This window comes from Felis catus, chromosome X, assembly GCF_018350175.1.
Source record: "Felis catus isolate Fca126 chromosome X, F.catus_Fca126_mat1.0, whole genome shotgun sequence".
Taxonomy (NCBI): Eukaryota; Metazoa; Chordata; class Mammalia; order Carnivora; family Felidae; genus Felis; species Felis catus.
In genome coordinates this window covers 106,804,230-106,832,127 of record NC_058386.1, presented here as the reverse complement: position 1 = coordinate 106,832,127, position 27,898 = coordinate 106,804,230, and the positions used below count along the sequence as shown (strand labels likewise).

General features: G+C 49.2%; 1 protein-coding gene across 7 annotated transcripts in view; it reads right to left on the bottom strand.

Annotated features, from left to right (window-relative positions):
• Positions 1 to 27,898, bottom strand: part of BCORL1 (BCL6 corepressor like 1) — a 63,910-nt gene continuing 36,012 nt past the window's right edge. For 6 of the 7 annotated variants that reach the window (XM_006943993.5, XM_011279470.4, XM_019824262.3 and 3 more), the window contains 8 exons: positions 26,997 to 27,386; positions 22,854 to 23,077; positions 18,400 to 18,621; positions 16,142 to 16,308; positions 15,018 to 15,163; positions 6,941 to 7,018; positions 5,740 to 5,893; positions 1 to 2,248 (listed from right to left, as the gene is read on the bottom strand). In XM_006943993.5, the coding sequence (XP_006944055.1) occupies positions 1,966 to 2,248; positions 5,740 to 5,893; positions 6,941 to 7,018; positions 15,018 to 15,163; positions 16,142 to 16,308; positions 18,400 to 18,621; positions 22,854 to 23,077; positions 26,997 to 27,386 (1,664 nt within the window). In that variant the 3' untranslated portion in view covers positions 1 to 1,965. The remainder of the gene's footprint in view (positions 2,249 to 5,739; positions 5,894 to 6,940; positions 7,019 to 15,017; positions 15,164 to 16,141; positions 16,309 to 18,399; positions 18,622 to 22,853; positions 23,078 to 26,996; positions 27,387 to 27,898) is intronic. The other variant, XM_045050494.1, reaches the window with a different exon arrangement.

Genomic DNA, 27,898 nt, shown 5'->3' with positions numbered 1-27,898 from the left:
CAGGTTTTCAGTATGCAAGTGTTTTTGACTCCACAGCCAGTTGCTTAAAATGAAACATAAAGGGCAGCCAGAATACACACCCAAATGCAAAAAGGTAAAGGCAAACATAAAATAAACCACACAATACCATGAACCCCCACAAAACCAAAAAATTAAAACCCCAAACCCCTCAACTTTATATATATATATATGTATATATATATATATATATATATATATATTTTTTTTTTTTTTTTAAAGGGAGAACAACTGTTCAAAACCAACTGGGCAGTATGGTGGGGGTGGGGAGCAGTCCTACAGAAGGGGGCCTTGAACTTCCCCCTGGGAACAAAGAACAAACACAATACAAAGAAAATAACCACCAATCTCCCACATGGGTCAGGAGTCTCCAGAGAACAGATTGTCCCATCCTCAAACTGGCTTTTTTTTTTTTTTTTGCCGTTTTTTTTTGTCTTTTTTTTTTTTCCATTTTCTTCTTTTGTTGTTGTTGTTTTAGCACCTGTACAATAAAACTGTACCATCTCCAATCAGCTGGCCATAGCCAGGCCCTCCTGCCTTTAGATGGTACATACTCTCTACAAGGATTGTTTGGAAAAAATAGCAATTGGTAGAAAAATAAGAACAAGAGTAGGAAAGACAATGCCACAGAGGGGGGAAGGGACAGGGAAACAGCCCAAGCTCCTCCCCTCTCTCCCTCTCTCTCCTTCAACAAACCCAGTGCTGGAGGCCAGGAGGGAGGCCTGGCAGGGGCCCCACACTCAGCCCCAGGTCCTGAGGCGAGGTGGGAGTGGAGCCCGGCTGGAGCCCAGCCTCCTGCCCTCACCTAGGAAACAGCTGAGGCCTGGATCTCACATCTGGCCATCAATCCCAGAGCCCTCTGCAGATTCCAAAGAAGAATGGGGGGCAGAGGGAGAAGCAGGGAGGAGAGAGAAAGTGGGTGCTGAATCTGGGAAGGGGAGAGGTGATAGGCAAGGGCTGGGAGCTGAGAGACTCAGCATCCAGAAGGGGCAAAGGCAGAAAGGGGTGGGGTGGATGGAGGTGCGGGGGTGGGCGGAGGAGACGTGGGAACAAGCCCATGTTGTGCACTCTGAGGGGAGCAGTGAAGGAAGTGTGAGGAGGGGTGACCTTAGCTTTCACTCCCATTCTTGACTCTCCCCAAGTAGAGTGACTCACTAGCCCCTCGCCCTCACAATCCACCCCTCCCCAGAAACCTCCCTAATCTCGAGACAGGGCTGCTGTGAAGGGCAGGTGGTAAAACAATTAAAAAATGGGGGGGAGGGAGCACCAAAGCCTCAGGATTATCCTCAATCCCCCCAGCCCCAGGCCAGCACCAGCCACCTTCATCAGTCACGGGTCCTCGGCCCCCTGCCCCACCTGCCCCCTCCCCAGTGGGGTGAAAACAAACCTGGGAGTAACTGTCAGAGGGAGGGGGCAGCTCCAGAGCTTATCAAGAAAGACAAAGAAAGGAGGTGAAGAAAGTCCCTCAATACAACAAGTTGTCTCAAATCGTCACAGTGATACAGACTTATCAGAAACCAATGAAACAATACAAATTAAATACTAATAAAATAAATACTATGGAAGACAGAAGAACACAGGGGAACGGAGGGGGCGCTCAGAGATTTGGCCTTTTCTCATTTCTCCTCCGGACAGGCTGAGGCCACCCCAAGGGACCCTGGCACCACCTCCCACCATCCCCAGGACCTCTTGCCCTCAGACGTGGAATTCAACTTTCCACCCCCATCACCAACCACAACAACAATGACGATGACAGGGAGATGAGAACTAATTATAACCAGAAAAAAAAAATCCAGTCACTAATGCTGGCATTGATAAGGCGGCTTCTTGTTGGTCCGTATTATTGCCTCATTCTGCAGTCTGGTGCTCGGTGGGGGAAAGACATGGGAAGTGGGGAAGGGTGAACTTGGGAGGAGAAAGAAGAAAAGGGAGGGGCTGTTTTCCCGGTCAACTGTTCCACGGCTGGAACTCCACCTCAGACCCCAGGAGCCGAAGTAGCTCTGGCTCATACCGCACCAGCTCCACAGTCTCAGAGGAGCCTGGGGCAGATCTGTCGTCCATGCCTCCGGGCCTCTCGGCTGGGGTCAGAAGCTGACTGGAGGCCACCTGCCGGTAGAACTCGGCCTTGGGCAAGGTGGCAATTTCAAAGTGCGGGAACCGAGCCTGAAAGATCCTGGAGGAAAGCTTCAGCCTCTTCAGGACATCGGTAAAGAGGAACCAGTTGCAGGGCCTGGAAGAGGCAAGAGTAGGAGTTATGGAAGAGGCCTGGGGGGAACCAGTGGGGTGCCAGGAACACTCTGGAAGGCCCAGGAAGGCTGCCAGTTTGGCTACCTGTCCCCCACCCCCAAACTAAACCATGGGCTCCCTGGGTGTCACTGAGGCAAAAATCTCCTGTGCTAGCCTACACTGGCTGAACCAGCTTTCAGCTCAGTTGTGAGCATTCAACCCGTGACTACCTCTTCCTTTTAAAATAGTGGGAGCAGGAAGGAAAGGGACCTTCCAGAACCCAAAACTCTTACCAGGCATCCCCAGGCCTTCCCCACACCCCGTGACCTGGAATTTACCATCTGCTGGGACCAGTTCTTCCCTCTACTGAGCCCTGCTACCCCGTCTGGTTTCCCTTTCCTGTTCTCACTCCTGTTTCCCGTGCCTCTTCGTTCTCCAAGACCTTCCCCAACAGACGGGGAGCCGTGGAGAAAGGCCTAAACTGTGGGTAATCTAAAAGGCATTTCTCTTTGGCTCTGGAATGCATTAGACAAGTTTTTTCTCCAGCGGCAGCACCATCGTTTCTGCAGGGCCAGAGCTCACGTTACAGCCAGTCTGACTCTGCTGAGCACACCCGACTGGCCTGGGCGGCAGCCTGGGGACAGCTGGGAGGGGTGCCGGGGAGGCCGATCACGGGCCATGCGCTTGCTTCGACTAAACCAGGAAGAGACACTGCATTCCCCTGATGATGGTCCCGTCTCCAAGGCTGTCCATCCTGGCCACTGCCCTGTCCTACCGGCAGCATTTGTGTCAGCCTCCTAACTGGTCTCCCCCCGGCTAAGAGTCTCCCTGCTGCACCCCCACCTACCCTCACTGCATCCGTTACTACCCCTTTTCTAAAAAAGGAAAATCTGGCCTTCTCACTCCCTAAACTGCTTTCCATGGATCCCCAGTACCTCCAGCAAAGAAACCTCCACATTCATTACCATGATATTATGGCAAGACCTTTCAAACATGACCCCATTCAACTCTTCAGCCCAACCTCTCCTAATAACACACACACACTCACACACACAGTGTACCTCCCACCCCACCAAGTGCCAGACATTTGATGAAGGACAAGCCCCACTTTCTGAACTTGTCTGTCTAGTGCCTCTGCTTGTGCCTCGCCCTCCATCTTCCCCTCCTCTCAGGCCCAGCTCAGGTGCCATCTCACCTGTGAAATGGGTTGTTCCCATTTCACAAAACTGCCTGTTCATCCCATCTTCCACAGTGGCATGGCGCTTGGTTCATACCCCTTTTATAATACTTAGAACATGACCCATTTCAGAAAGGATACAAAAGAAATGTAAACTGTGGTTTTCTCTGTGACACAGGAATGGGAGCTCAGGGTGGACTAGAACTTCTATTATTCACTTGACACCTTTCTGAACTGCATTAAATTTTTATAATAATAAATCCACTTTGGACATATTGTCTTTTGTTAGAACTAATTGTATACTTGTCTGCCTCCTCCTCTAGACTGGAGATTCTTTGAAGGCTGTATTCTGGCCCTCAGGGTTTGACTGGTGTGCCTGCTGAAGACACGTTTATAGAATTGAGTGTTTTCTTTTGGGGCACCTGGGTGGCTCGGTTGGTTGGGTGACTGGCACTTGGTTTTGGCTTGGGTCATGGTCTTGTGGTTCGTGGGTTCAAGCACTGCATCTGGCTCTGTGCTGAGGGTACGGAGCCTGCGTGGGATTCTCTCTCTCTGCCCCTCGCCTGCTCGCTCACACTTTCTCTCTCAAAATAAACTTTAATAAAAAAAAATAAATAAAAATAAACTTTAATAAAAAGAACTGAGTGTTCTGTACAACACCTACCACTTCTACCCAGACCCACAGTCCTTCTCCCTAAAATGCAACACTCTTCCCTGTGACACTAACCCCTTTTCTCACACCATCAGGAAATGGAATGCTCTAGGTTCAGAGGAAGGGACTACAGACACCATTCCCTTGAACTATCACTTTCAAAGAATGGAAAAGACCCCTCAGAACATTAACACTTGGTGGTCAGAATTCAGCTTTGCTTTGATGACTCGAAGGCACTTCGGTGGGTCATCATTCTACACCCTTCCTACTTCTTGAAGAACATTCATTTCACAGTGTGCTGCAGTGGTGGGCAAGGACAGATTCAGAAGAGGCACAGAAGGATGTAATGTCAGGAAAACCAGCTTTGCCCATACCAAGTTCTCAACTGAAAACCTGCCTGCTGCTCGGGTGGCTGAGTGGCACATGGCTCTCAGTTGCCCTGTGTTCTGTCTACACCTGATGCACACTACCCTGGTCCTTCTACTGCCTGGAGCCCAAGATCCTGTTTCAGAGAAGGAGGTGCTGAATACTCTGGAGGAATTAATTAACTGTGCAATACTATATCTCAGAGGCCTGGCCCCACCCTCTGGGATCAGCTGATGCCCAGAAGAATAAGGACCAAAAGCCCCTGAAACTTGATCCCAACCAGTGTCATCATATAGGCTATTTTTATTCTTATCAGCCCCTGGGGGAAGGGATGCAAAGAAACCATGGCCGGATGGTGAATGGTTAGAGTAGTCAACTTGAGGGACTCACTTGAAGGGCTCCTAATCCATTGTGCACCCCTCTCTCGACCATGTGCACTTCATGTGCCTTCACTTTTTTAGAAAGACAGGGTCTAATGTTTCCAAAATAGGTATCAAAGAACAAGTACCCTTAAAAGTATCTGCAAACATATTGGAAAAGAGAAAGAAAACACCTAATGGTGGAGGCTGATAATAAAAAGACAATTCATTCTGCATCCTCCTGAGCAGCACTGCCACACACTGCCATCCGTAAGAGCCGAAAAGGACCATGGCCTCCAGGCTGTCCCTTCTGAACCCTCAAATCAAGATTTAACTGGGTTCGGTCTAATGGTAAGCATCAAGTATATTCTAGTCTCCAAAAACAGGTGATGCCTGCTAACAATACACACAGTGATCTGAGATGACAGCACTGAGGCCATCATCTCGCCAACATTAAGGCTACAAGAAAGCAGCCTGCGGATTACTTAAGGACCCCAGCAGCCCCTTAGCTATGGCAAACATATGTCCCGGCTTTTCCAAGAATCTCAATTTCAAATATTCTGTCTGGCTGTTCCCAGAAACCACAGAAATGTTCCAGAAATTCTAATAGTTCATCAGCTCAAACATCTCCCAGATCATCTCTCACACCCAGGAACAGCAGAGCAATTCTTTAGAGAGTGAATCTAGATTCTTTGAATCTAGATTTTGGGTTTGGGAAATACATATAGTCAATATACCTAGAGCTTACAGCCTCTGTTCTGAATGTAACTAATCAGGGCTGGAAAGTCAGGCTGGCCTTGGTCATATGTCAGGTTTCCTAAGCTCCAGCATGTGCTCTTCAGGTCTCTGCTTCCTTCTGGAGAACTCCCCCATTCCCAGGGAGGCAGGCTAGGGGTTGCCAGGATCCTGGCACTCAGTCCCTGTAGCTCTTAGACACTTACCCGCGGGACACTGACACTTGGAGGTTGTAGCAAGGGAGAAGAGGCTTGTCTGAGAGCTCAAACATAAAGTCATCCTCTTCCACATCATCTCCTTCTTGATCAGAGTTCCCAGGAGGATTATGGAGGAGGTCACAGGCAAAGCCATCTTTTTCTTCTGTAAGGATAGCACATGGGATATGAGGACTTAGCTACGTGCACAAAACTGAAGAAAAAAAATGTTTCAACAAGATAAAGAGGCACAGAGGTGGGTGATTAGGACATAAGCAACAAGTTCACAGACCCCCAGTTGGGGCCAAGTTTTGCTGATCCCATGGCTCCCATCCTTGGGAGGGCATGTGAAAGTTCTGTCCCTGGAAGACAGTAGTTTCTGGCCAGAAATTCATTATACTCCACCTTTCAGCTGGAAAACAGCTGGATGCTGTAAAGGACCAGCCGCTCGGCCTTTGGAAATGGAGCCCGATGACACTACCAGCAGTCAAAGGCAAGGTAGAAACACCTGCCATGCCTGTGGGGCTCTCAGGAGCCCGGAGGGGCCACTCAGTCAGTTCCCATCCCTGGCTACGTGTCTGGGTGTGGCATATTTCATTCCATCCCAACCTTCCCCAGCTCCAGCTTCCCCAAAGCTTAGAGGTGGACACCTCCCCCAACCTGCAGCCTCGGCCCCAGGAATGAGTGCTAGCTGACTGCCACAGAGAGAGACGCTTCCTAGAGAGAAAAGCTTGGGTTAGAGGCTAAGGCCCTGGGAGGCAGCAGCTGTCTCTGAAACTGTGCGTGGTGGGAGTAGGGCAGGGAGAGAATGATCATGGCCAGGCGAGGGGCTGGGTCTCTCTTGAGTGTGAACAATGCCGGAAGAGATGACAGTGCAACACAGGGGCTTGTGGCAGGGTTAGGACGAAGCAAGGGAGGAGAAAGGCACTTGGAAGAGAGAGAATAAAAACAATAGCCAGGGCATAAGTGGTGGAGGGCAAATGAGGGGTGGCTTTGTGGCATCCCTGGTTTAGGCCAATGTATTCTGAGTCTAGGGGGAGCATGGGCTAGTGTTCGGGTTGAAAGGGTGTGTAAGGTTCTGTAAGTTACTAACAGGTGCAGAAAGGCAGCCTCCCTTCTCACCCCCGTCTTTGAGAAGAATCCGTGAAACCCAAAGCAATCCCCCATCTCTGGGCCACAGACAAGCATGGGAGGAACCCGACTCAAAGCTTACCCAACACAGAACTGCTGTAGAAGTCCCAGGACACACCAGGGTCACCCTCTGCCCGGCCCTGAAGATCTGAGAGGTGATCTGATGAAAGAAGAGAAGGCAGTGAGACAAGGAGGGTGGGCTGGAGGAGGGCCTAGAAACAAAGTACATCTATATGGGGCCAGGAGAATGGGAGAAGGGAAGGAAGGAACACAAGAGGGTCTGGGAGCTAACAGGGAGAGATATGTTTCCTGATGTCAGTCAGAGGTTACCAACCAACAGCCAGGACCCAAATCTAGCCCACTGACGACTTGGGGTTTGGCCCAGTGTTTTAAACCAAAAAAAAAAAAAAAAAAAAAAAAAAAAAAAAAAAAAAAAATGTTGAACATTTTAAAATTTAGATTTCACCTAAAAATCTGGATTTCCAACTTTTCTTGAAAAAAAAATATCAGAAAATCTGGCAACACGGCATCCCACATTCCTGCATGTCAACAGTTGGCTGGAGGGAGAGGCGACATGTGCGTTCTCCTGTTCAACAGCCCCCACCCAGCCTGCTCTGCTCTCTTACATGATCAGCCTGAAGGCATTTAGGTCTGGGATCCCTGCTTTTAATGGTATAGGGAATGGACTCTCCCAGAACAATCTCAGACCTGTCCCAAGATTTCAATTCCTTGCAGGTCACGATGTTCATACAGCCAATCAGGATCTCTCCAATTCAAAGTAAGATAAGGAAGCAGAATTCCTTCATCTTTGAAAAACATGGGGGAGAGGGCCACGTGTACCCTCATAAAAACCTTTTGCTTCCACTCGTAGGTGTATACCCCCAAAGAATTGAAAACAGGTGTTCAAACAGAAACTTACACACAAAGGAATGTGCATAGCAGGTCTACTCACAATAGCCAAAAAAGTGGAAACAATCCAAATGCTGTTAAGCTGATGAAGGGATAAACAAAACGTGGTCCATCCATATAATGGAACATTATTCAGTTATAAAAAGAAACAAAGTACTCACGTATGCTACAACATGAATGAACCCTAAAGACATTATACTAAATGAAAGAAGCCAGACGCAGAAGGCCATATACTGTATAATTCCATGTATATAAGATATCCAGAACAGGCAAATCTACAGAGACAAAAAGCACATGGGTAGTTGGGAGGGAACAGGAAGTGACTGCCTAATGGGCATAGCGTTTCCTTTCGGTGTGATGAAGAAGTTCCGAAACTCAATAGTGGTGATGGTTGCACAACATTCTGAATGCACTCAATGTCACTTCACTGTACACTTTTTAAATGGTTGAAAGAGTAGGGGGCACCTGGGTGGCTCAGTCCGTTAAGCATCTGACTCTTGATTTCAGCTCAGGTCATGATCTCACAGTTTGTGAGATAGAGCCCCAGGTCAGGCTCTGTCCCAACAGTGTGGAGCCTGCTTGTATTCTCTCTCTCCCTCTCTCTCTGCCCCTCCCCCACTTGCTCTCTCGTTCTCAAAATAAAAAAATTTTAAATGGGTTAAGGGGCACCTGGGTGGCTCAGTTGGTTAAATGTTTGACTTCAACTCAGGTATGATCTCACAGTTTGTGAGTTCGAGCTCTGTGTCCAGCTCTGTGCTGACAGTGTGGAGCCTGGATCCCGCTTCCAGATTCTGTGTCTCCTTCTCTCTCTGCCCCTCCCTCACTCGCTGTCTGTCTCTCTCTCTCAAAGATAAATATTATAAAATAAAATAAAATAAAAACAAGACAATTAAAAGGTTAAAATAGTAAATTTTATGCTGTAAGTATTTTGCCACAATAAAAAAAAATTTAGGGGCGCCTGGGTGGCTCAGTCGGTTAAGCAGCCGACTTAGGCTCAGGTCATGATCTCGCGGTCCGTGAGTTCGAGCCCCGCATCAGGCTCTGTGCTGACCGCTCAGAGCCTGGAGCCTGTTTCAGATTCTGTGTCTCCCTCTCTCTCTGACCCTCCCCCGTTCATGCTCTGTCTCTGTTTCAAAAATAAATAAACGTTAAAAAAATTTAAAAAAAATTTAAACCGCCTTTTGCTTATTTGATAGGAGGCTAGACATCAGGTCACCCCTCTGCCTCCTTGTCTCCTAGCTAAGCATCACCTAGTAGAACTGCTTCACCTCTCAGCCGTACATGTACAAAAGGAGATTTTTATGACAAATTCAACTGTGGCATCTGTGGGCACATGGCCCAGCACAGTTGGCAAACTGATTTAGCTCTATAATGGTTGCTACCAGCGCTTAGGTGACACCCAGGCAAAAGTACAGGAGAGAGTCCAAAGGGCACAGGTGATGTGAGGGAGCCCTCTGGAAACCAAATCCCAGGAGGAAGCTGGCGGCCACTCCTAAAGGCACGAAGCCAATCCCCCCTGATGAAATGCACCACTGCACTCCAATATACTTTCCTTTTGGGTCGTACAGTCTATCAGCAAAAATGCCTATTAGCTGTTGTGAGCTACTGAAAGAAGTAACTTTTTAGCAACCTTCTACGAGATGAAGGGTTTCTTCTGGTAGGAAAAGGCAGCCAGAGAGAGCTTTCAAAATAATGGCTGAGCAGCTACAGTGGAAAACCTTTAGTCACGCACATTAGATCTTCTTTATGTACTCCACAAAAAACTCTTGAGGTCATGACTGCCAGTTTCTGTGCTCTTCTGGGCCCCTGCCCCCTGAGAGTTGGAAGGAGTTTCTTCAGAAAGCATCTGTCAGTTAGGTAGGTGCCTATTCTGCTCCTGGCCTTGTGCTAGGTGTCCTGGGAGATGGAGGCATGAGATCATAAGTCTCCAAGAGGCAGGGAATATATATGTCTGTCTTGTTCATCATTGTCTCCCCATGGCCTGAGACCAGGTGCCTGGCACATAGTAAGAGCAAATAAATATATGGAGAAGACAGGGAGGGAAGGAGGAATTACTACAAGGCAAGACCTAAAGCCTGCTTAACTGGCATGCTGAAACACCCGTGCTCCAAGGACTGTCGTCTCCCCAGGAGATCACATGAGGATTCCATCAAAGCCCTAGTTCACCACATTCTTGGGGCTCCTCTCTAGGGACTGCCTTCAGAGCCCCCAGAACATTCCACTAATTCTCCTCACTGACAGCAAATCTTTGGCATTCTCAGGTGAATATGCCCTTCTGAGGCAGCCCAGTGTGCACTGGCACAAGCAAAGGTACAATCGTCTGGGCAGGCCCATGAGCTGCACGCCAGAAGAAGCTCCCACGGTTGCTTGATGGTGTGCCTTCTGGTCATGTTTCCTCATAGGCCTTAACGTACAATTGGGACAGAGAGGGACATTTCTCTCCCTTGACTGTCCCCCGCCCCTCCTATAACTTTCAGTCCTTTACTCTTCTCCTTTCCACCGAAAAGTGCCCTCAGCCCCACAATCCTGCCCCTGGGTATATATCCACAAGAACTGAAGACTGGTACTCAAGCAGATGCCTGTACACACGTGTTCATAGCAGCACTGGTCACAACGGCCAAAAGGTGGACACAACCCAAATGGCCTATGAACCAATGAAGGCATAAGGAAAATGGGGTAGATCCATACAATGGCATACCCTTTAGCCTCAAAAAGGAAGGAAGTACAGGGTGCCGGGGTGGCTCAGCTGGTTAAGCTTCTGACTCTTGATTTAAGCTCAGGTCATGATCTCATGGTTCATGGGTTCAAGCCCTGCATCGGGCTTCGTGCTGACAACGTGGAGCCTGTTTGGGATTCTCCCTCTCTCCTTCCCTCCCTCTCTGCCTGCCCTGCGCGGGTACACACACACACACACACTCTCTCTCTCTCTCTCTCAAGTTAAATAAATTAACTTTAAGAAAAAGGAAGAAAGTACTGAAACATAGTACCACATGGATGGACCTTGAAAAACACAATGCCATGTGAGAAAAGTCAGACACAAGAGGCCCCATGCTGTATCATTCCATTTATATGTAATATCCAGAATGGGCAGGGCCATGGAGACAGAAAGTACATGGGTGTTTGCCAGGGGCTGGGGGAAGGGGGGAAATAGAGAGCAAATGCTTAATGGATTTGGGGTTTCATTTTGGGGGTGATGAAAAGGTTTTGGAACTAGACAGAGGCAGTGGTTGTACAACATTGTGACTACACTAAACGCCACTGAATTGTTCCCTTCTAAATGGCTGGTTTTATGTTATGTGAATTTTACCTCAATAAAAGAAAATTTTTAAGTACCCAAGGTGAGCGGTCACCCTGGCAATCAGAGTTTCTCTCTTTCTCAGGGTCCTGTCATACCACTCCCCATGTCCTCCAACCAAGTCACTAGCCGAGGGACATGAAAGGAGAGGAAAAAAAACAACAAGTGGTCTTCGACATGGGGTCATATGGCAGAGGTCTCAGGCAGGAAAAACAAAAACCTGTGATTCAGTGACCTCTCGGGTGGTAAACTGCTAACCCTTTCATCAGTGGAAGAAAAAGCAGTCCTGATCCTTCCTCGGATGCCCCAAAACCAAACTGCAGCAACTCCCCTCGGCCCCCACATACTTTCTGACAGATGAAAACGAATCTGTTTTCCCTTGACTAGCCTGGGTATTATTCTTTTCTTCAAAGGGTCAAAGGCAAATCAGTCACATGCCTGCCTGTAATTTGGTCCAAGGAGGAGGTCTTCCAAAGGCTTCTTGGACAGTTGCATGGCTTGGTGCCCCAAGCCCAAGGACAAGGGAGAAAAGGTTTGCGTTTTGACCTCCAGTACCCAGCACTGTACCTGAAACCTAACAGGGCTCAATAAATGCATGGATGGATGAATGGAAGAAGGGGTGCCGCTGTATCCTTCATGATCTCTGGAGAAACGGGCCTCACTTTAAGCCAACTCAATATAGAAAAATCCACATTTACAACCCAGATGAATTACCAGCATCTTCTGCATTGCAAAAGGATTCACTACAGGATATTTGTAAATAGTGACATTCCTTTGTATATTTAAAAGAGGGTTTGGTTCCCAGACTTTTCCAGAACAGGAGAAGGAAGCTCCACACCAGGAGCAACAGTGAGGCTCTCGCTCATCGTTTCCACCTGCAGAAAATGGAGCCCTTTGCACCCTACAGGGATTCGCCTTCATTTTCTGCCCAGTGGGATATCCACCAGGGGAGGGAGAAGACAATTAATCTACAGAGAGTCTGGTCAGGCAAATGTTTGGGGATGAAAAGCAAAAAGCTTTTTAAATACTTCTGCCCGACAGGCAAAGTTAAAAAAAAAATACATCTAGAAGTCCACCCAAACGCATCCAGATTTAGGGGCTGGGGCGGTGGGCAGTGAGGGAAATGCTTCCCACACTTCTCAGCCCATGGTGCTTCCTCCAGCCACTAGACCACCCTGTCCAGTGCTTCTGTGACATCTGGTGTGGGTGGGGGGGATGGCTGGGATTAATACAAAAGAGAAATACTCAGTTCAAGGAATTAAGCCCCTGATGATAGTTACATAATATTGTCAATATGCTAAGTGCCACTGAATCATTCACTTCCAAATGGTTATATTAGGTGATTTTCACCTCAATTAAAAAAAAAAAACTGAGTATTGTCTTCTCATCTCCCCAAAACAACCTCTGGGCCCAAGTTCCCTCTCTCAGGAGCCTGCTGACTCCTGCCAGTGTCTGCCTCCCTGGGGCTAGGGCCAGGTGCTGCTAGCACTTTCTCAAACAGCCAGAAAGAGATCTGCGTCTGAGCATCACTTGGTATTTGCATGGAAAAGAGGTGGCCCTGTTCTAACACTCCATTCAGTTCAGTTCTGGCCCCCATGATGAAACTGTAGCTCTGTGCCTAAGGGGTTGAGAAACAATGTCAAGATCTGCATGAAGGTGTTTGGCTTGGACATGCTATCAAGTGTCAGAATTAAGAGAAGTCTTCTCTTGGGGCGCCTGGCTGTCCCAGTTGGTGGAGCATGCGACTATTGATCTCAGGTTTGTGAGTTTGAGCCCCATGTTGGTTGTAGCAATTACTTAAAAATAAAATCTTTATAAAAAAAAGTAAAGTCTTCTCTTGACTCTGCAACATGAGCTGGCATTCAGGTTAGTTTAAGGAGGCATCAAAAGGCTGGCTAGTAGGGGCCCCTGAGTGGCTCAGTTGGTTAAGCGTCCGACTTAGGCTCAGGTCATAATCTCACAGTTTATGAGTTCGAGCCCCACGTCAGGCTCTGCGCTGTCAGTTCAGAGCCTAGAGCTTGCTTCAGATTCTGTGTCTCCCTCTTGCTCTCTGTCCCTCCCCCACTCATGCTCTGTCTCTCAAATAATGAATAAACGTTAAAAAAATTTAAAAAGAGGCTGGCTAGTAGCTGGGATTAGCTAACAGAAATGGGAAGAGATAAAAATGGGTTTGTTTCTAAATTTTTAGTTACTGAAAATGGTCTCAACATTCGAATTCCTTTGGGATTTTGGAGAAAGGGTCGGGGAAGAAAGGAGTTTGTCCGCTTATTGAGGTGGTCAGAGATGGCTTTATTTGGATCCAGAGGGTCCCAAGACCTGCCGGAGGGCAGTCTCTAGCACAGAGAGGCCCTGGATTAAACCTGTTGGTCAGAGACAGAGCTTTATGCAGTGCTTTTATCATGTTGAGAAGTTCTGGATGTTCATCTGTGCCAGCTTCCCCTGGGAATCAGCTGGAGTGCAGACAGCATGTGTGTGTGTATCTAAGACAGTGCATGTGGTACATGATATGTGAGAAGGGGCCCTGAGCCCCCAAGATGGTGCAGCCAAAGTGAACAAGAGTCATCACTGGCCCGGGACAAATGACTGAATGAGCAACCCCAAACTGCTCTGCCCTTTACAGACAGTGGCCTGGGACAGCCCCAGAGTTGGGGGGAGGGAAAAGGCAGTCCTGCCACCTGGCTAGAGGGGGCTGGGTCCCGCTGGGGGGCCTGAAGCCTGTACACAGTGACCAATGACTGCAGGGTTTGGTGGCTTTACTGGGGGCCCAATGAAGGATGGCTGAGCAGGAAGGAGTCAAGGCCTCCCTCCACGGCTTTCCATCACTTCTCCCTCAGCTTTTATCTGTATCAAGGTGGTGCTTCCCACCTAGTCCTCCTTCCATTGGGACCTTTAGTTCACATTCCTTTGTTTCTTCCTCCATCATCAGCTACCTAGTTAACCTTTGTTCAATAAATAAATGATCTCCTGGTTGGGAGCCCAGAACTGTATTTGGGGAGGTGGGGATTCAGGACTATCTAGGGCCACAGCCCGGGTGAGAGTCAGTGGCCTTGAGCAAACCCTTTGTCCCATAGGATCCCAGTCTGAAAGAGGTTCAAGCACAAACAATGAAGCCTCCACAGAGGGTCAGTGAGACACTGCCAGTGGCTCCTTCTGTTGGGCACTCTGGCAGTGTGAAGAAGAAACTGCTAGAGCAAGGGCCGAGCTGTGATGTCACCAAGGAGGCGGAGTTCCTTCATCCAGAGGTCAAGTCTGAGGAGATTCCCAGTGAGCATGCCCACACTAGACGTACCCACTTCTGTCCTCCCCACTGCCCAACTTGGTAGAGCTATCTAATTGCAGACAAACCATGGCTGTCCACTAATGAGAACATAAATGCATGTTGGCTTGTGGCCCTTGTCAGGGGCCTGAATACCAGACACTCTTCCAGAGGGGTCAGGTGACAGAGGAAGAAAAAGGTGCAGGGGGGTACAGAGGGAACATCAGTTACCACAGGCAGGGGCTGTGAGAAATACAGCATTAGGAGGGGTCCTGAAGGTTCCACTGTGATCACCAACAAGGAGAAAGTGCAAGAACAAAAGCAAATGCTAAGTGTCATTTCTTAGTAACTAATATCCTGTTCAAAACATGGGTCAACACACTTTGCCCCCAGTGGAGCTGCTGCCTCACAAGGAGGCCTACCTCACATGCCTAGATAGGAAGCAGGTCCCTGTGGACTACCACAGCCCTGAAGAGGATGCATGCGATATGGACACTCATAGTACTGGAACAAGAGGAAGTGGACCTTTAGGCTTTTTCAAGTGCATAGAGATTTCAGAGACACTTCAAGGAAAGCCTGCAGAGGGCTGACACCTCTCATGGGAGTTGAGATGGAGAGAGATGAAGAATACCTCCTCAGGAGTTTAGGAATTGGAGGCTAGCCCCAAGGATGATGGCTTCAAGCCTGGGCTGTGCTTACCGCTGAGAAAACGCTTCATGGTGTCGCTGCTGGCCAGCTTCATGGCTGTCTGTCCCGAGTAGGTGGCCAGTGTGGGGTCGGCCCCATAAGACAGCAAGAGCCAGATGGTCTCCAGGTTGTCATTGACCACCGCATCATGAACTGGCCTGCAGAGATGACACAGGGTGAGGACAACAGGGCCCAAGTGGGAGCCTGGGTGTCTAGGCCTCAGACTACTTCATCAGGGGAAAATAAAGTAAGATGACCCTAGGATAATGTGGGCAAGACTTAGGGCAGAGGAACCACCTCTAGCCTGCACCCCTCATCATATCTCCCTATGTCCTTCTCCTCTCTCTGTGCCTCTTTCTCCCCACCCCCCATTTTTCTCTCCAAGGTTCCCCCTACATTTTGGGACAGTCCCTAGGGTACCAAGTAGCTTCACTGGTAGCTCTTGAGTTTGGGAGAGAACAGGAAACCGACCAAGGATAATCTTAAAGCAGATGCTGAGGGTATGAACAGAAAGATCTGGATGACCACCCTGGAGCAGGAATGAGTAGAGTGGCTCCACGCACTAGGTAGTGGCCAATCAGAGCCTGCATCCTCTGACCCAAGTCTCCCTACTTGATATGCAGCTCATGTCTCGATGTTGCCTAGGAAGTAGGCCCTCTGATAGAGGGGAATGGGTGCAATTTCTTTAAGACCCAGCAGGTATCTTTTTTTTTCAAGTGTACAGACATCAAGTCAAGAGTCAAGAATCAAATCTGGGATGTCACCCTAAGGTCAGCCTCCCAGTTCCTAGAGCCCAAGATGCTGCCTGAGATAGATGCACCACGAGGAGGATTTGAGGGATGCCCGAGTGGTGTTCCTGGTAAAGCTGCACTTGATGGGATGATCCCTAGATGACCCCAACCTGCCCTTAGTCACCGACGTGGATGGGCCAGCCAGGAACTCATCCACTCCTGCCCTAGTGGGCACTCCTGCCCCCCTGCAGTCTGCAGCCTTCTTCCCAAAACACCTCCTAACAAGGCCTCTCTGCTACATATAGCCTGGTGTAGCCTGCTGTGAAAGTCCAGGCTGTAGCAAGCTCTTCTGAGTGAGGGGCTGAGCTGGGGGTGGAGGTGGGGGGCGGGGAACGGCCTTCTTGCCTCGTGCCATCCTGCGCGCTGCAGTTTACATTAGCCCCGTGCTCCAATAGGATGTTCAGGATGTCCGTCCAGCCCCTGGAGCAGGCCTCATGCAGCGCCGTGTAGCCAGCGTTGTCGCGGTGATTCACGTCCTCACTGTCTTTCTGGAGGCAGTAGAGAACAACGTCCTGTGGGGACAGGGAGAGCTCCATGAGCAAAGAAAGGCCTAATTCTTGACATCACTCCAGTTAGCTTCAAAGCTCTCCAAATATCCGGAGAGTAAGTCTTATTCCGGGGACTAACAGACAAGTCTCAAAATCGTTTGTCACCCAAGTCAGTCCTGAGGTCCATTTCCATGGCCTCGGTTCTGGGCTATTTTCTTAGAGGCGGGGAGACATTTCTTATGACCAATGATACTCACTCATCTGGGTGTGGGTTGTTGGGGTGAGGTCCTGAGAGAGGCTCACTGCCCACCATGAGGTCGAACTCTCAGGCCTCAAGTCCCTGAGCACTGGTTCCCTAGTTTGGGGCTTTGCACGACAGCACCAGACCACAGAAATGAGACATGTGGTGGCAAGCACAGTCTCTGGTAGTGATTCGAGAACAAGGAAGAAGAATTGGTTTAAATACTATCTCTGGATGCTGGCTTTAATTGTTTTAAGTACTAGCCCTGGATGTTTATGCTGGGGCACTCAGTTCTACCCTCCCCTCAAATCAGGATTGCTCCGAGTATAATCCTGCGTAGTCGTTTATTCACGTAGTAATGAGCAGCGTCCCTGGGCTACACGACAGGACCAGAGGCGGGACTCCAGGACTGGAAGCATCCCAGCTAGTCTGGGATGAATCTGGTGAATACGCTGAGGGGGAGGGGAGAGGCAACCCTTCTTCTGAGGGGAAGAGTGGCTACCAGTGGCCTATCATCAGCCCTCTGGCAGGTCCTGGCAACATGGTCCACCCAGGCATCCCGACTGACAGCTAGCTTGCAGGCTGGCTGACTAGAAGTGAGTGAGTAAGCGAGCGAACGTGAGTGACTGTGTGCCTGTGTTGGAGGTGCTGTCCCTTGGATATAGGAACTATCAGGCTGGCCGTACCCAGAAGAGCACAAGGCCCCATACCCTCCTCACCAGCGCAGACGTTCACCTCTTCTCCCAGGCCTCAGACTCCTCCTCCCTCCCTCCCACAACAGGCTGCCCAGCCTGCTCCTGCCCTGGTCAGTTCTCCCATGGTTTCCTATTTGCTAGTTTGGCCCCAGGTACAAGGTTAAACTTGAGGACAGGAGTTGGTCATCTTTTTTTCCTTAGATCTCCCTTAGCACCTATCCCAGCCCCCACACTAGGTACTCAAGAAAGATGGGCACTCTCAAGGCAGCTCCCCTGTGCTGACCAGCCTGGCGGGGAGTGCAGCTGTCTTTAAATGTGTCAGTTGTAGGTATTGGAAGCCTTAAAAAAAATCAGGGTCTACTCTATAACCCAGCAGCTCCACCCTTAAGAGCAAATCCTGAGGAAACAATTGGTGTGGTGGGCAAAGATACATGGTCAAGAAGTTCGTATCAACAAAAACGTCCAACAAAATTTAATTATGGTCACTGAGTCAGGCTTCCACCCTACCCTGGTACTTGGGCATCAAAAAGACCTTGGTGAGAATTCAGGCTCATACACATGAAGTAGTAAGGGACACATCATTTCGCATTGCTAAGCCTTGATGTTCTCACATGTAGAATGGGGCTAATAAAACCTACCTCCATAGGTTAACAGTGAGATGAAATGATATGAAGAAATCAGAGCTGTTAATAGGACAAAAGTGGTGCTCAATAAATGCCAGCTTCCTTTCCAACCCATAGGGAAGTAGTGTATGGTAGGGAAACCCAGCCCTGCCCACCCCCCCATACACTACTGCCTTCTCCACTACTGGGAGCCAAAGTGGGGGCCGAGGGAGAATATGAAGAGTGAGCAATGATCACCCCTGTTTCTCTCTGAGTTGGGGAGCCAGCACAAAGGGAAATTCAAGACATCAAAATCCCGTTTCCGGCCTAGGAATGTGTTGGATTATCAATATTGTGTTACCATTTCAATTATTTTCATTCCCAATTGATATTCAAATGAGCTTTCATTCCCACACACCTTGCTAGCTGGCCCCAGAGGCCATCTGGGCAGTAGAAGGAGTCCAGTCAAAGTTGAAACCCCAAACAAAGCCCTGCCCAGGCCACAGAAGAGCCAATGGGGAGAAGTTTCTTCACAGATGCTCGGGCAGTGGCATCCTGCTGCCAGGGAGCTCCCTACCTTATAGCCAAGACGTGCTGCCCGCTGCAGGAGGGTCTCGCCTGCATTCTTGTTCACTATGAGCCGACGTGCCTCTGGGGGGATCTGCCGGGCTGTAGGTGACTCGGAGGCCTCCTCTGGGCCGGCACTTCGGGACTTAGAGGGTGTGCATGGTTCGGTGGGTTTCACTGGGGTGGGAGATTTGGGAGATCGCGTCTTCTGCTGGCTCCAACGACCTTTGCCCTGGAAACCAGAGATGCGGTTCCGGATCAGCACAGGCTCCCACCAGTTCCTACCCAGTGTGCAGATGCTGAGGGGCTCAAATACTCAACCACATAAACCAATGATTGACCAAGGGCTCAGAAATCAGAGATTGAGGGGATATATCCCAGCTTCCATCAAGCACTCTGCATGCCCTCTTCACCTGCCTCAAGCCCCCTTTGTTGAGGTTTTTACAAGTCCTACTTCTAAATAAGCATAAGCAAACTGAGAGTAAAGAGAAGTGGAGACTTCTTTGACTGAGGAAGCACAATGGCCAAGGCCTTCACTCTTATTGCAAAAACCTGCCTTCAAACCTTTCCCAGCCTCTTTCCACCTTCCTCCATACCAAGTCCCAAGATCACATTCATGCTCAGCCTGGGTGGTGGAAAGCACTCGGGCGTAAGAGTGAAACAGACCTGGGTTTTGGCTCTGCCACCTACTAGTGCCAAGACCTGCGTGAAGGCCCAACCTCTCTGAGCCTCCCTTTCTCCCTTGTGGGGTCTTCACATGGGGAGGAAATGTGTTCAAGGAACTGTACTCAGGAACCAGACCCATGGAGCCTCATTTGCACCTGAACCTAAGTTGGATGATGAGATTCTAAACTGGGAGCTGATGCTGGGATGTCTGGGTGGCTAGTTGGTTCAGCGTCTGGCTCTTGATCTCAGCTCAGGTCATGATCTCACAGTTCATGAGATTGAGCCCCACATTGGGCTCTTTGCTGACCACGTGGAACCTGCTCAGAATTGTCTCTCTCTGTCTCCCTGCCCCTCCCCTGCTCTCTATCTCTCAAAATAAATAAATTTTAAAAACACTTTAACTGGGAACTGATGTCATATTTGGACAAGACTTTGGGGGGCCTTGGGAGACATGGGTACACCTTGCATGTGGGAGGGATATGACTCACTGGGCGACCAAAGGGCAGACTTTGCCCTCATCAGATTCTAAGATGGCCCCTGATGATCCCTCCTGATGTTTGTGCTCATATGTAGCCCCCTCCTGCATCGGACAGGGCTGTTCTACGTAGCCACTAGGAGATTGCAGATGATAGTGTGTAACTTCCAAGGCTACTTCCTAAAAGACAATGTGGCTTCAGCCTTGCTCTCTTTTGGATCACTTGTTCTGGGGGAAAGCAGCCACCGTGTCATGAGGACACTCAAGCAGTCCTTTGGATAAGCCCATGGGGCAAGGAAAGGAGGCCTTCTGCCAACAACCAGCATCAATTTGCCAGCTGTGTGAGGGGGTGACCCTGGAAGTAGACCCTCCAGCCCCAGTCAAGCCTTCAGGGTAATGGACCCCTGGCTGACACCTTGACTACAACCTTGTGGGAGACCCCAAGCCAGGCCCAGCTAAGCTGCTCATGAATTCCTGACCCCCAGAAGCTGTGGGACATTTATTGTTGTGTTGAGCTGCAAAGTTTTAGGGTAATCTGTTACACCACCAGAGATAACTAATACATACCACTTAGCCAAATCCTTCAGAGCATTATCAAGGTCTCACTGAAATCCTATGTCTTCTAAAACATTCTACATTACTCTAGCTTTCTTTCTCTGCACACCCAGAACACCTAGCCTGAAACAAATAATCTGGTGCCTAATGCTTGACTTTTAACCTCCTTCCACTGTTTCATGGACAAGTCTGGCCTCCCTTGCTAGGTTTTAAGTTGCTTGGTGGCAGGGTTCATATTGCCATCTTCTCTTTTGTTCCTTACAGCACTTAAGTCAGGGCTGGACACATCATCACAACAGACATTTGTTGACTAGATTCAAACCAGCTATGTGCAGGGCCCTGGGCACACAGAAAAGTTGCCTAGAAAATCCTGAAGCCAGGAAAGGAATGGCAGCAGGGAAAAGACCAGAGCCCAGGGCATTTGTTTCCTCCGATAAATCCTGAGACAACCAGAGCTGCTATCCATCCCTATCCTAAAAGGGCAGAGAGGTACAGTCACTAGCAGGAAGGCACTGGCTATGAGTGGAGAGTGTTGCTCTACAGCCACGAGGGTAGAGGTATGTAATAGCAATACTGGAGGATTCTGGGTAAAGTGCCTAGGTTTTTGCTAAGCCAAGCCAGGAGCCAAAGGGTGACTCTCCTTCTGGGGGCAAGAGCTGCCAGAGACCAGGGAGGCTGCCTGAGCGGGGGGGGGGGGGGAGCAAGAACAAATGGGGGCCCCCTTCCCCTCCCTGGCTTGGAACTCCTGTGTGAAGAAGCCTTTGGCCAATACCCCAGCTTTAGTGTTGCAGGCGCATCCTCCGCCCTCCCCCTGCCTTGCTTCTCACTACAAAGCACCATGCCATGGGGGTAATCAGAGCAGGTGGTGGTGACTGGGAGAGAAAGAAAGGCGGGAGGGAGAAAGGGAGGCCCTGTGAAGGGGCAAAACCTCTCTGGGAGGGACACTGCTGCAGACACTGCCAGGCAGAATAACCAGGCACAAGTATCAGCATGTGCTGCTGACTGGCAGGCGGCTGGTCACCTTTGTGTGGGACAGGGCCATCTGAGTGTCTGGGGAGGAGCAGGGAAGAGGAGGGGGATGCCCACTTTTCACCAGAGCTGCTCAGGGTTGCAGTGTGTCCCTGCCTGGCCACCCCCTCCCCCGGTGTCTCCTGGGTACAGACTGAAGCCACCCATTCACAGGGTGGAGGCATATGGTAAGAGCCGCGGCAGTCAGGCCTGCTTCACATCCCAACTTTGTCACTCATGACCACTGAGTAACCTCCTGGAAGGCCTTTAACCTTCCTGAGCCTTAGTGTCCTCACCATAAGATGAAGACAACAGTGCCTACCTCTAATAGCCGCTGTGGGAATTAAGGACGACCACGTGAATAGCACTCAGCACAGACCAGACTTCTTTATTCCTTCCCCTGCCCCGCCCCCTCTGGGGGTCTGAGGGAATGGTCACTGCTACCTTGCCAATCTGTGCCTCTGTCCTCTTATCCCTGCCTCGACCTGAAGCTTGAGGATGTATACCAACCTCAAAGAGCACTTTACGGTTATCAAAGCCTTTTACATCAGTTGCCTCCTTTGTTCCCCGAAGCACCCTTGTGAGATGGAAAGGACATGGAGTATCATCTCCAATTTAAAGATGAGGAAATAGGCTTGAGTACCTTGTCTGAGCTGGAACCAGATTCCAGGAGAGGGAGAGGGAAGGGGAAAGGAGGGGAAGATGAGCCCCTGGGTCTCCCGCCTTCTGTCAGTGACACTCAGGGATCTCTGAATGAAGCTGGAAAGAGCTGTTAAAGTCACAACCACCAAACAAGCCCAATATAACCCTTTTTTTGGTTGCCAATGACAAATACATATTATGGGTATACATTTGAACCTGGACCTTCACTTCTCTCAAATGTAAAGCTCACCGAGGACCGAGGACCACGTGATTTTTTTTCGAATGGTACAGTGTGGAACTCAAAACCAATGCTGTGAACATCAGACCAAAAAAAATGTCAACTATGAACAGGGGTTCTAGAATGCTGGCCCGGCTACTGATTGGTGAGTGCCCAAGAAGCAAACAAAATGGGGAGTTGGGTGTGGGGAAGGGCAGCTAGAGTTCCTTCAGCCCGACCCTCAAGCAACCTTTGTCTAGATATCAACATCCTTGCTTCTACAAGTAGTTTTCTACCTTGATTGATTCAGAAAGCTCTCTGATTGGTTTCAAGTGAGTTAAGCCCAGACAAAAGCTTCTTGATTGGATATTAACAAGCTATTCAGGCTAACATCCTGCCATATTCTTCAACTCTTCCTTAACTCAAAGGAGATCCAAGGATTGTTGAAGAAAAGCCATCATGAGCCAAACCTGAGAGTTTGCAGTCTCTTATTGTTAGCTATAACTTTAGTTCCCATTTTTCTTTTTTCTAATGTTTATTTATTTTTGAGAGAGAGAGAGAGAGACAGAGAGAGAGAGACAGAGAGAGGGGGAGACACAGAATCCGAAGCAGGCTCCAGGCTCTGAGCCGACAGCATGGAGCCCGACGCGGGGCTCAAACCCACCAACAGTGAGATCATGACCTGAAGTTGGACACTTAACCAACTGAGCCCCTAGTTCCCATTTTTCAAATGCAACCCCCAATTCTTCTAGGACTAGTTCAAAATACTGGAATAAATATGGGTTAATTTGGTCCTTTCCATCCACTCACTCACTCAGAGGACCATTCATCAAGGAGCCTGTGGAAAGTCTGCCGCCTTAGCCTGCTCCCCTCACCCCAACTCCCCTCACTGCCAACGCACCTTTGCCTCTTCTGAGACATTCGCCATGTGCTTGGTTTTGCACTTTCGTTTTCCTGATGGCTTTTCTGAATTCTCAAGGCAGGCTGGCTCCTCCAGGTTATTCGGGAGGAAACCATTTGGTGAATCCGAGATCCCCTGGGCTTTGCTGGGCAAGAGAAGGTTCCTGTTTCTGAGGCGGTGCTCCGAACTTTGGGAGGAAGTCTTCTGCTTACGGGCCTTTAAATCTAAAGGCAAGAAACAGGAAAGAATGGATGTCAGGGAAATGGAACACATAAAAGCAATGCCTTCCTCTAAGATGAATCAGAGGCTTTGGGGGTTAGAATCTCAGTGCAAAGTTGTATAACTATCAGCTACCAGTATTTGATAGTGTGGTGCTGATGATTCCACTAAATGCTTCTCAAATGGACACGATACTTCAACATCTGAGTCTCCCCTCTCCAAGCAGGTGACGACTCCTAGCCCTGCCAGTAGGGGGCGGCCCATCTGGCTGTACTCACTATGAGGGTAATTTTAAAAGGATTTCCCCCATAGCCCAGAGCAAATTACAACTTTCTTTTCAGCTTCTCCCCCATCCTCTTTGTCTCCTTCTCCATTCCAGTATGAAAGCAAATTTAGCAGCTCTGCTTAAGCTACTATGAAGCACACCCAGGTAGGGAGTAAATGGAGCCGTCTCCCTTCATAGCTTCAGCTCATCCACCTGATGGCCTGATTGGTCACCCTCTGAGGACACAAAGATCAAAGCCACAGAAACTCCCTGAAACCAGAAGGTGCCATAGGCCTACTTAGTTGGTGGGCAGTCGCAGAAACCTGCTGTCTTCCCTGGCTGGAAATCAAGTCACTGGAATACCCTGGGCGGCATCTCTAATTCTAGCCACAGCTCACTAAATAAAGTACTTTCTAGCTTCAAAAAGTGTTGTGGGGCACCTGGGTGCCTCAGTCAGTCAAGCATCTGACTTCTCCTCAGGCCATAATCTTGCGGTTCATGAGTTCGAGCCCCACATCGAGCTTTCTGGTCTCAGCGCAGAGCCCGCTTCAGATCCTCTGTCTCTCTCTCTCTCTGACCCTCCCCCACTCAGCCTTTTTCCCTCTCTTTCAAAGATGAATAAACATTTAAAAAAAAAGGGTGGGGCACCTGGGTGGCTCAGTCAGTTGGGCATTCGACTTAAGCTCAGGTCATGATCTCACAGTTTGTGAGTTCAAGCCCTACATCGGGTTCTGTGCTGACAGCTCAGAGCTTGGAGCCTGCTTCAGATTCTGTGTCTCCCTCTCTCTCTGCCCCATCCCTGCTCATACTCTGTATCTCACTCTGCCTCTCAAAAAAAATGAATAAATGTTAAAAAAATTTTTTAAAGTGTGGTTGTGATTTTGACAGCTCTTTCCAGATTCAGAGCACCGATCCCTGAGAGGCACTGGGAACTTCATTGACAACAGCCTCAATCTATAGGTCTGTCCTAATGCCCATGTATAGGGGGTATAGATTGGGTCTACCCTTACCTCTTAACTAATATTAGTGTTATGTGGCTTGACCACTAGCTGTGTAATTGGCTGGAGGCAAGTCACAACCTCCCAGAGCCTCAGTTTCTATGTCCATAAAATAGAGAAAATATATTCCACATCAGAGGGCTGGTGGGAGAATTAAATGAAGTAACATAGGCAAAACCCCTTTAAAAGGCATTATAAAGAGTGAGGCGTCCTTATCATATTATTTCAGTGCAAGCTCTTTAGGGAGGGCCATGCCCATGTGTTCTTTATTTCCCCCACAGGACTGACTGCCATGCCCAGTACATGACAAAAGATCAGTACGTCTGGGAAATGAATAGCTGCAGCCTCAGTTTCTCCAATTTGTGAAACAAGGGGGTTGAGCAAGATCCAAGAGTTCTTAACTCGTCTCCCTTGACCCTGGCATGTGCTCTCACATGTGACATTACCAAGGGCAAATCCAGATGTGGGAGCCATCACTAGAGCATGAGGAATTGCTCATATAGATGATGCACGGTTCTTAGAAGGCCAGCTATCATACTACCCCTTTCTCCCAACTAGCCCCGAGCCACCAGTGGGTCCCCACACCTGTCCAAGAACTGTGGTGTTAGATGGCTTCTAATGGCAATTCCAACCAGAACATTCTAAACCAGGGCTTTTGATGCCACAAGCCCGGGCTGAGGCAAAAGAGGAAGCCATATTATAGCATTTACTGCCACAGGAAAAGCAGCAGCCCCTTAACCCATTTACCCAGGGCAGGGAGGGCTCTGGAGTTTATTCAGTTGTAGTGGGGCAAGAAACTCACAGTAGCAGGAAAGAAACGGAGAATGGAAGTAGCAGGTGTGTGAGTGGAAGTGGCTCTTCCTATCCCCTCTGAAGGTCAAGATGGGAGATACCCAAGTCCAGAACAAAAGGGAAGGTCATGAGACTCAGACAAAAGTAAGGGGACCTGTCTAGTTTGGCCTCTGCCTGACTCTCTGATGTCAACCTAAAAGGTAGTAATAGGAGGAATCAGAGCTTTCCAGAGAAGAGAGACATTTGCCAGACAATCCCTTCCTGAAGAGGTCACCATTGGATCTGGAGGAAGGTAACCAAACCATATGCCAAAGCCAAGAGTCTCAATTCAACACCCTTAGACACATGCATGGAGGGAGAATGACCTACTTTCCAACAACTAAATCTGCCCCCAAATCAAATAAGATGCATTGCTAAATGGTGTTCTTCATACTCCCAGAGGTGTTTAAGTAAGGGCTATTGTCAACAGTGCTAGAGAGATCTCTGCTTTGAGTGGAAAATGGGACCAGATCACCTCAAAGGTCCTTCTGATTCCAAAGCCAGTAGGTTCCATAAGAAGCACCCAATCTTCTAGGAAACCAGCTCTGAGAAGACTGGGTGATACAAAAGCTCTTCTTCATCCTAACACAAGTGGCTGAGACCAACGGTTTGACACCTCTTTCTTGACCAATTCCTTACGGCTCCAGCAAGAAAAGGGGAAAATTATCACCACTCTCTCACATAGTTGAGGAAAATTAGCTCAATTGCTCTCTGAAGTGTAGGGATGGTACCATATATATCTCTCCTTAAACAGAGCCGGAAATGACTGCTGGCCTCCTTTGCATTACAGTAAACCCAGAATCTACTGCCCGTCACAATGCAGGTATTCAGTGTTCACTAACAGGGAGACTGTAGATGTTTCCCAGCGGCTCAGGATAAATACCTTATCAGAGACAATCAGTTGTTGCTTCAAGGGCAGAAGTCAGAGAAAGACAGTGAGAGACAGACATGTTCTTATGGAACCCAGAGATATGCTTCTTGCTCATCTGGAAATCCACTACAGAAATGGGCCCACCCCCCACCCCCACCCATAACCCCTGCAAAAAAAAAAAAAAAAAGAAAAAAGAAATAGGCCGGAACAGTACTTAGCAGAACATACTGATATTAGCCTTGGTGACAGTCCATGATTACATATTATAGCATGTGACGTAGCCAACGAGAGCCTGGTTTTCTCCTTGGGCTGCCTGCTTTTCCAACTCAGGTCCAACAAAAATGATGCCACCTCAGGTCACCTCAAAGCTTCACTCTGCCTCTTAATAACCTTTGTAGCTTTAATTGAGAAAGCAATGTCGTGCCCGCTTCTACTTGAAGTTCTTCTGTTAAGTTGAGGAAACTTTGTACTTCTTTTTAGTGAAGGGGCTGAAGGTATCCCAGGAAAGGCAGCCAATGAATGCCTCTTTCTTCTTGAACCCAGGATTCTAGGAGGGAGAACCCAGCCTCCCAAGACCCAGCTCCCTCAAGCCAATCGGGAACTCCCTGGTTCAACTTGTCCCATGCCAAGGATGCCACTGTGGCCTTGCCCACAGGTTCAGACTTTTACACGAAATTGGAGGGCCCAGGCCTTCATGCCCTCTGCTCACCTGCAGGTCAGTCCAAACTCATTCAATCTTAACTCCAAGCCAAAACCTGGGGACTGGAGTTGAGTGACCCCCTCTGGCAGCTGGAGCTCATAGCACCAGGTTTCTAGGGGTGCAGAGGCTTTTGGCTGGCGAAGAGAATGCAGATGTGGGAACACCCAGGATGCCCGAGGGTCCCCAGAAGCCAAAGTCACTGTGGTTTGGGGACGAGTGACAGCAGCTCACTGGGGCAGCAGCCCCCAGCCAGCCTTACCTGCTCTCCCTTTTCGCCGCTGCTCTTCTTCTTGCTCCGTCAGGTACTCCCCAGTCTGATATTTTCGGCTCTTCTGTCGTCTCCGCTTCTTCCTCTTCACCAGGCCTTCCTCCTCATCTTCCTCCTCCTCCTCATTGGTGTCCCACATTTGCCGGGCAGCCTCTGTCCTCCAGGGCATTTCTCGGGCTCGCCACAGGTGCCGGCGGCCCTGGCTCAGGAGAGTCTTGTCCTGGGCATGGTGGCTGCGATACTGGGTGTCCCGTTGGGTCTTTCTCACCTTTCGACGCTTAGCTGGGGTGGGGGTCACATCTTCTTCCTCCTCTGTGGGGAAGACCTCCTGGCTTCCCATGTCACTGTCTGCCATACCAGCAAAGGAGCTACAGATGCTTCCTGTGGACGGGATGTACAGAGGACGGTCAGGTACCTCTTCAAAGGACAAAGAGTATGGTGTCGAAGCAAGTGCCCTGGATTAGAAGCTTGAAGGTCTGGGTTCAAGTTCAGTCTCTGCCAGTTATTAGCTGTGTGCTCTGGGAAAGTTCATTCACTTCTGTTTCCTTCTCTATAAAACGGGGACACTGTTCTTTGCCTTACTGGCCTCAAAGGACTGTTTTGAGGCTCAAATGAGATAATTCACCCATAAGCACTTTACAGAGTCCAACATACCACACAAATATCGAGTATCCAAAACACACGCCCTTCCTCATCCATGTTGCTGTGACTTTAATTCATTGCACAAACTCTTACTTCGTGCTTACAAGGCACCAAGCATTAGGTGAGGAGCAGGAGGGGGCCACAGGTCCCTGCCCTTTGGGAAATTAGGGTTCAGTGACGGGTAAGGGAGGGCAGATCGGCATGGCACCCCCGCCCCTGCCCACTATGTGACCACCAATCTCTCTGACAGA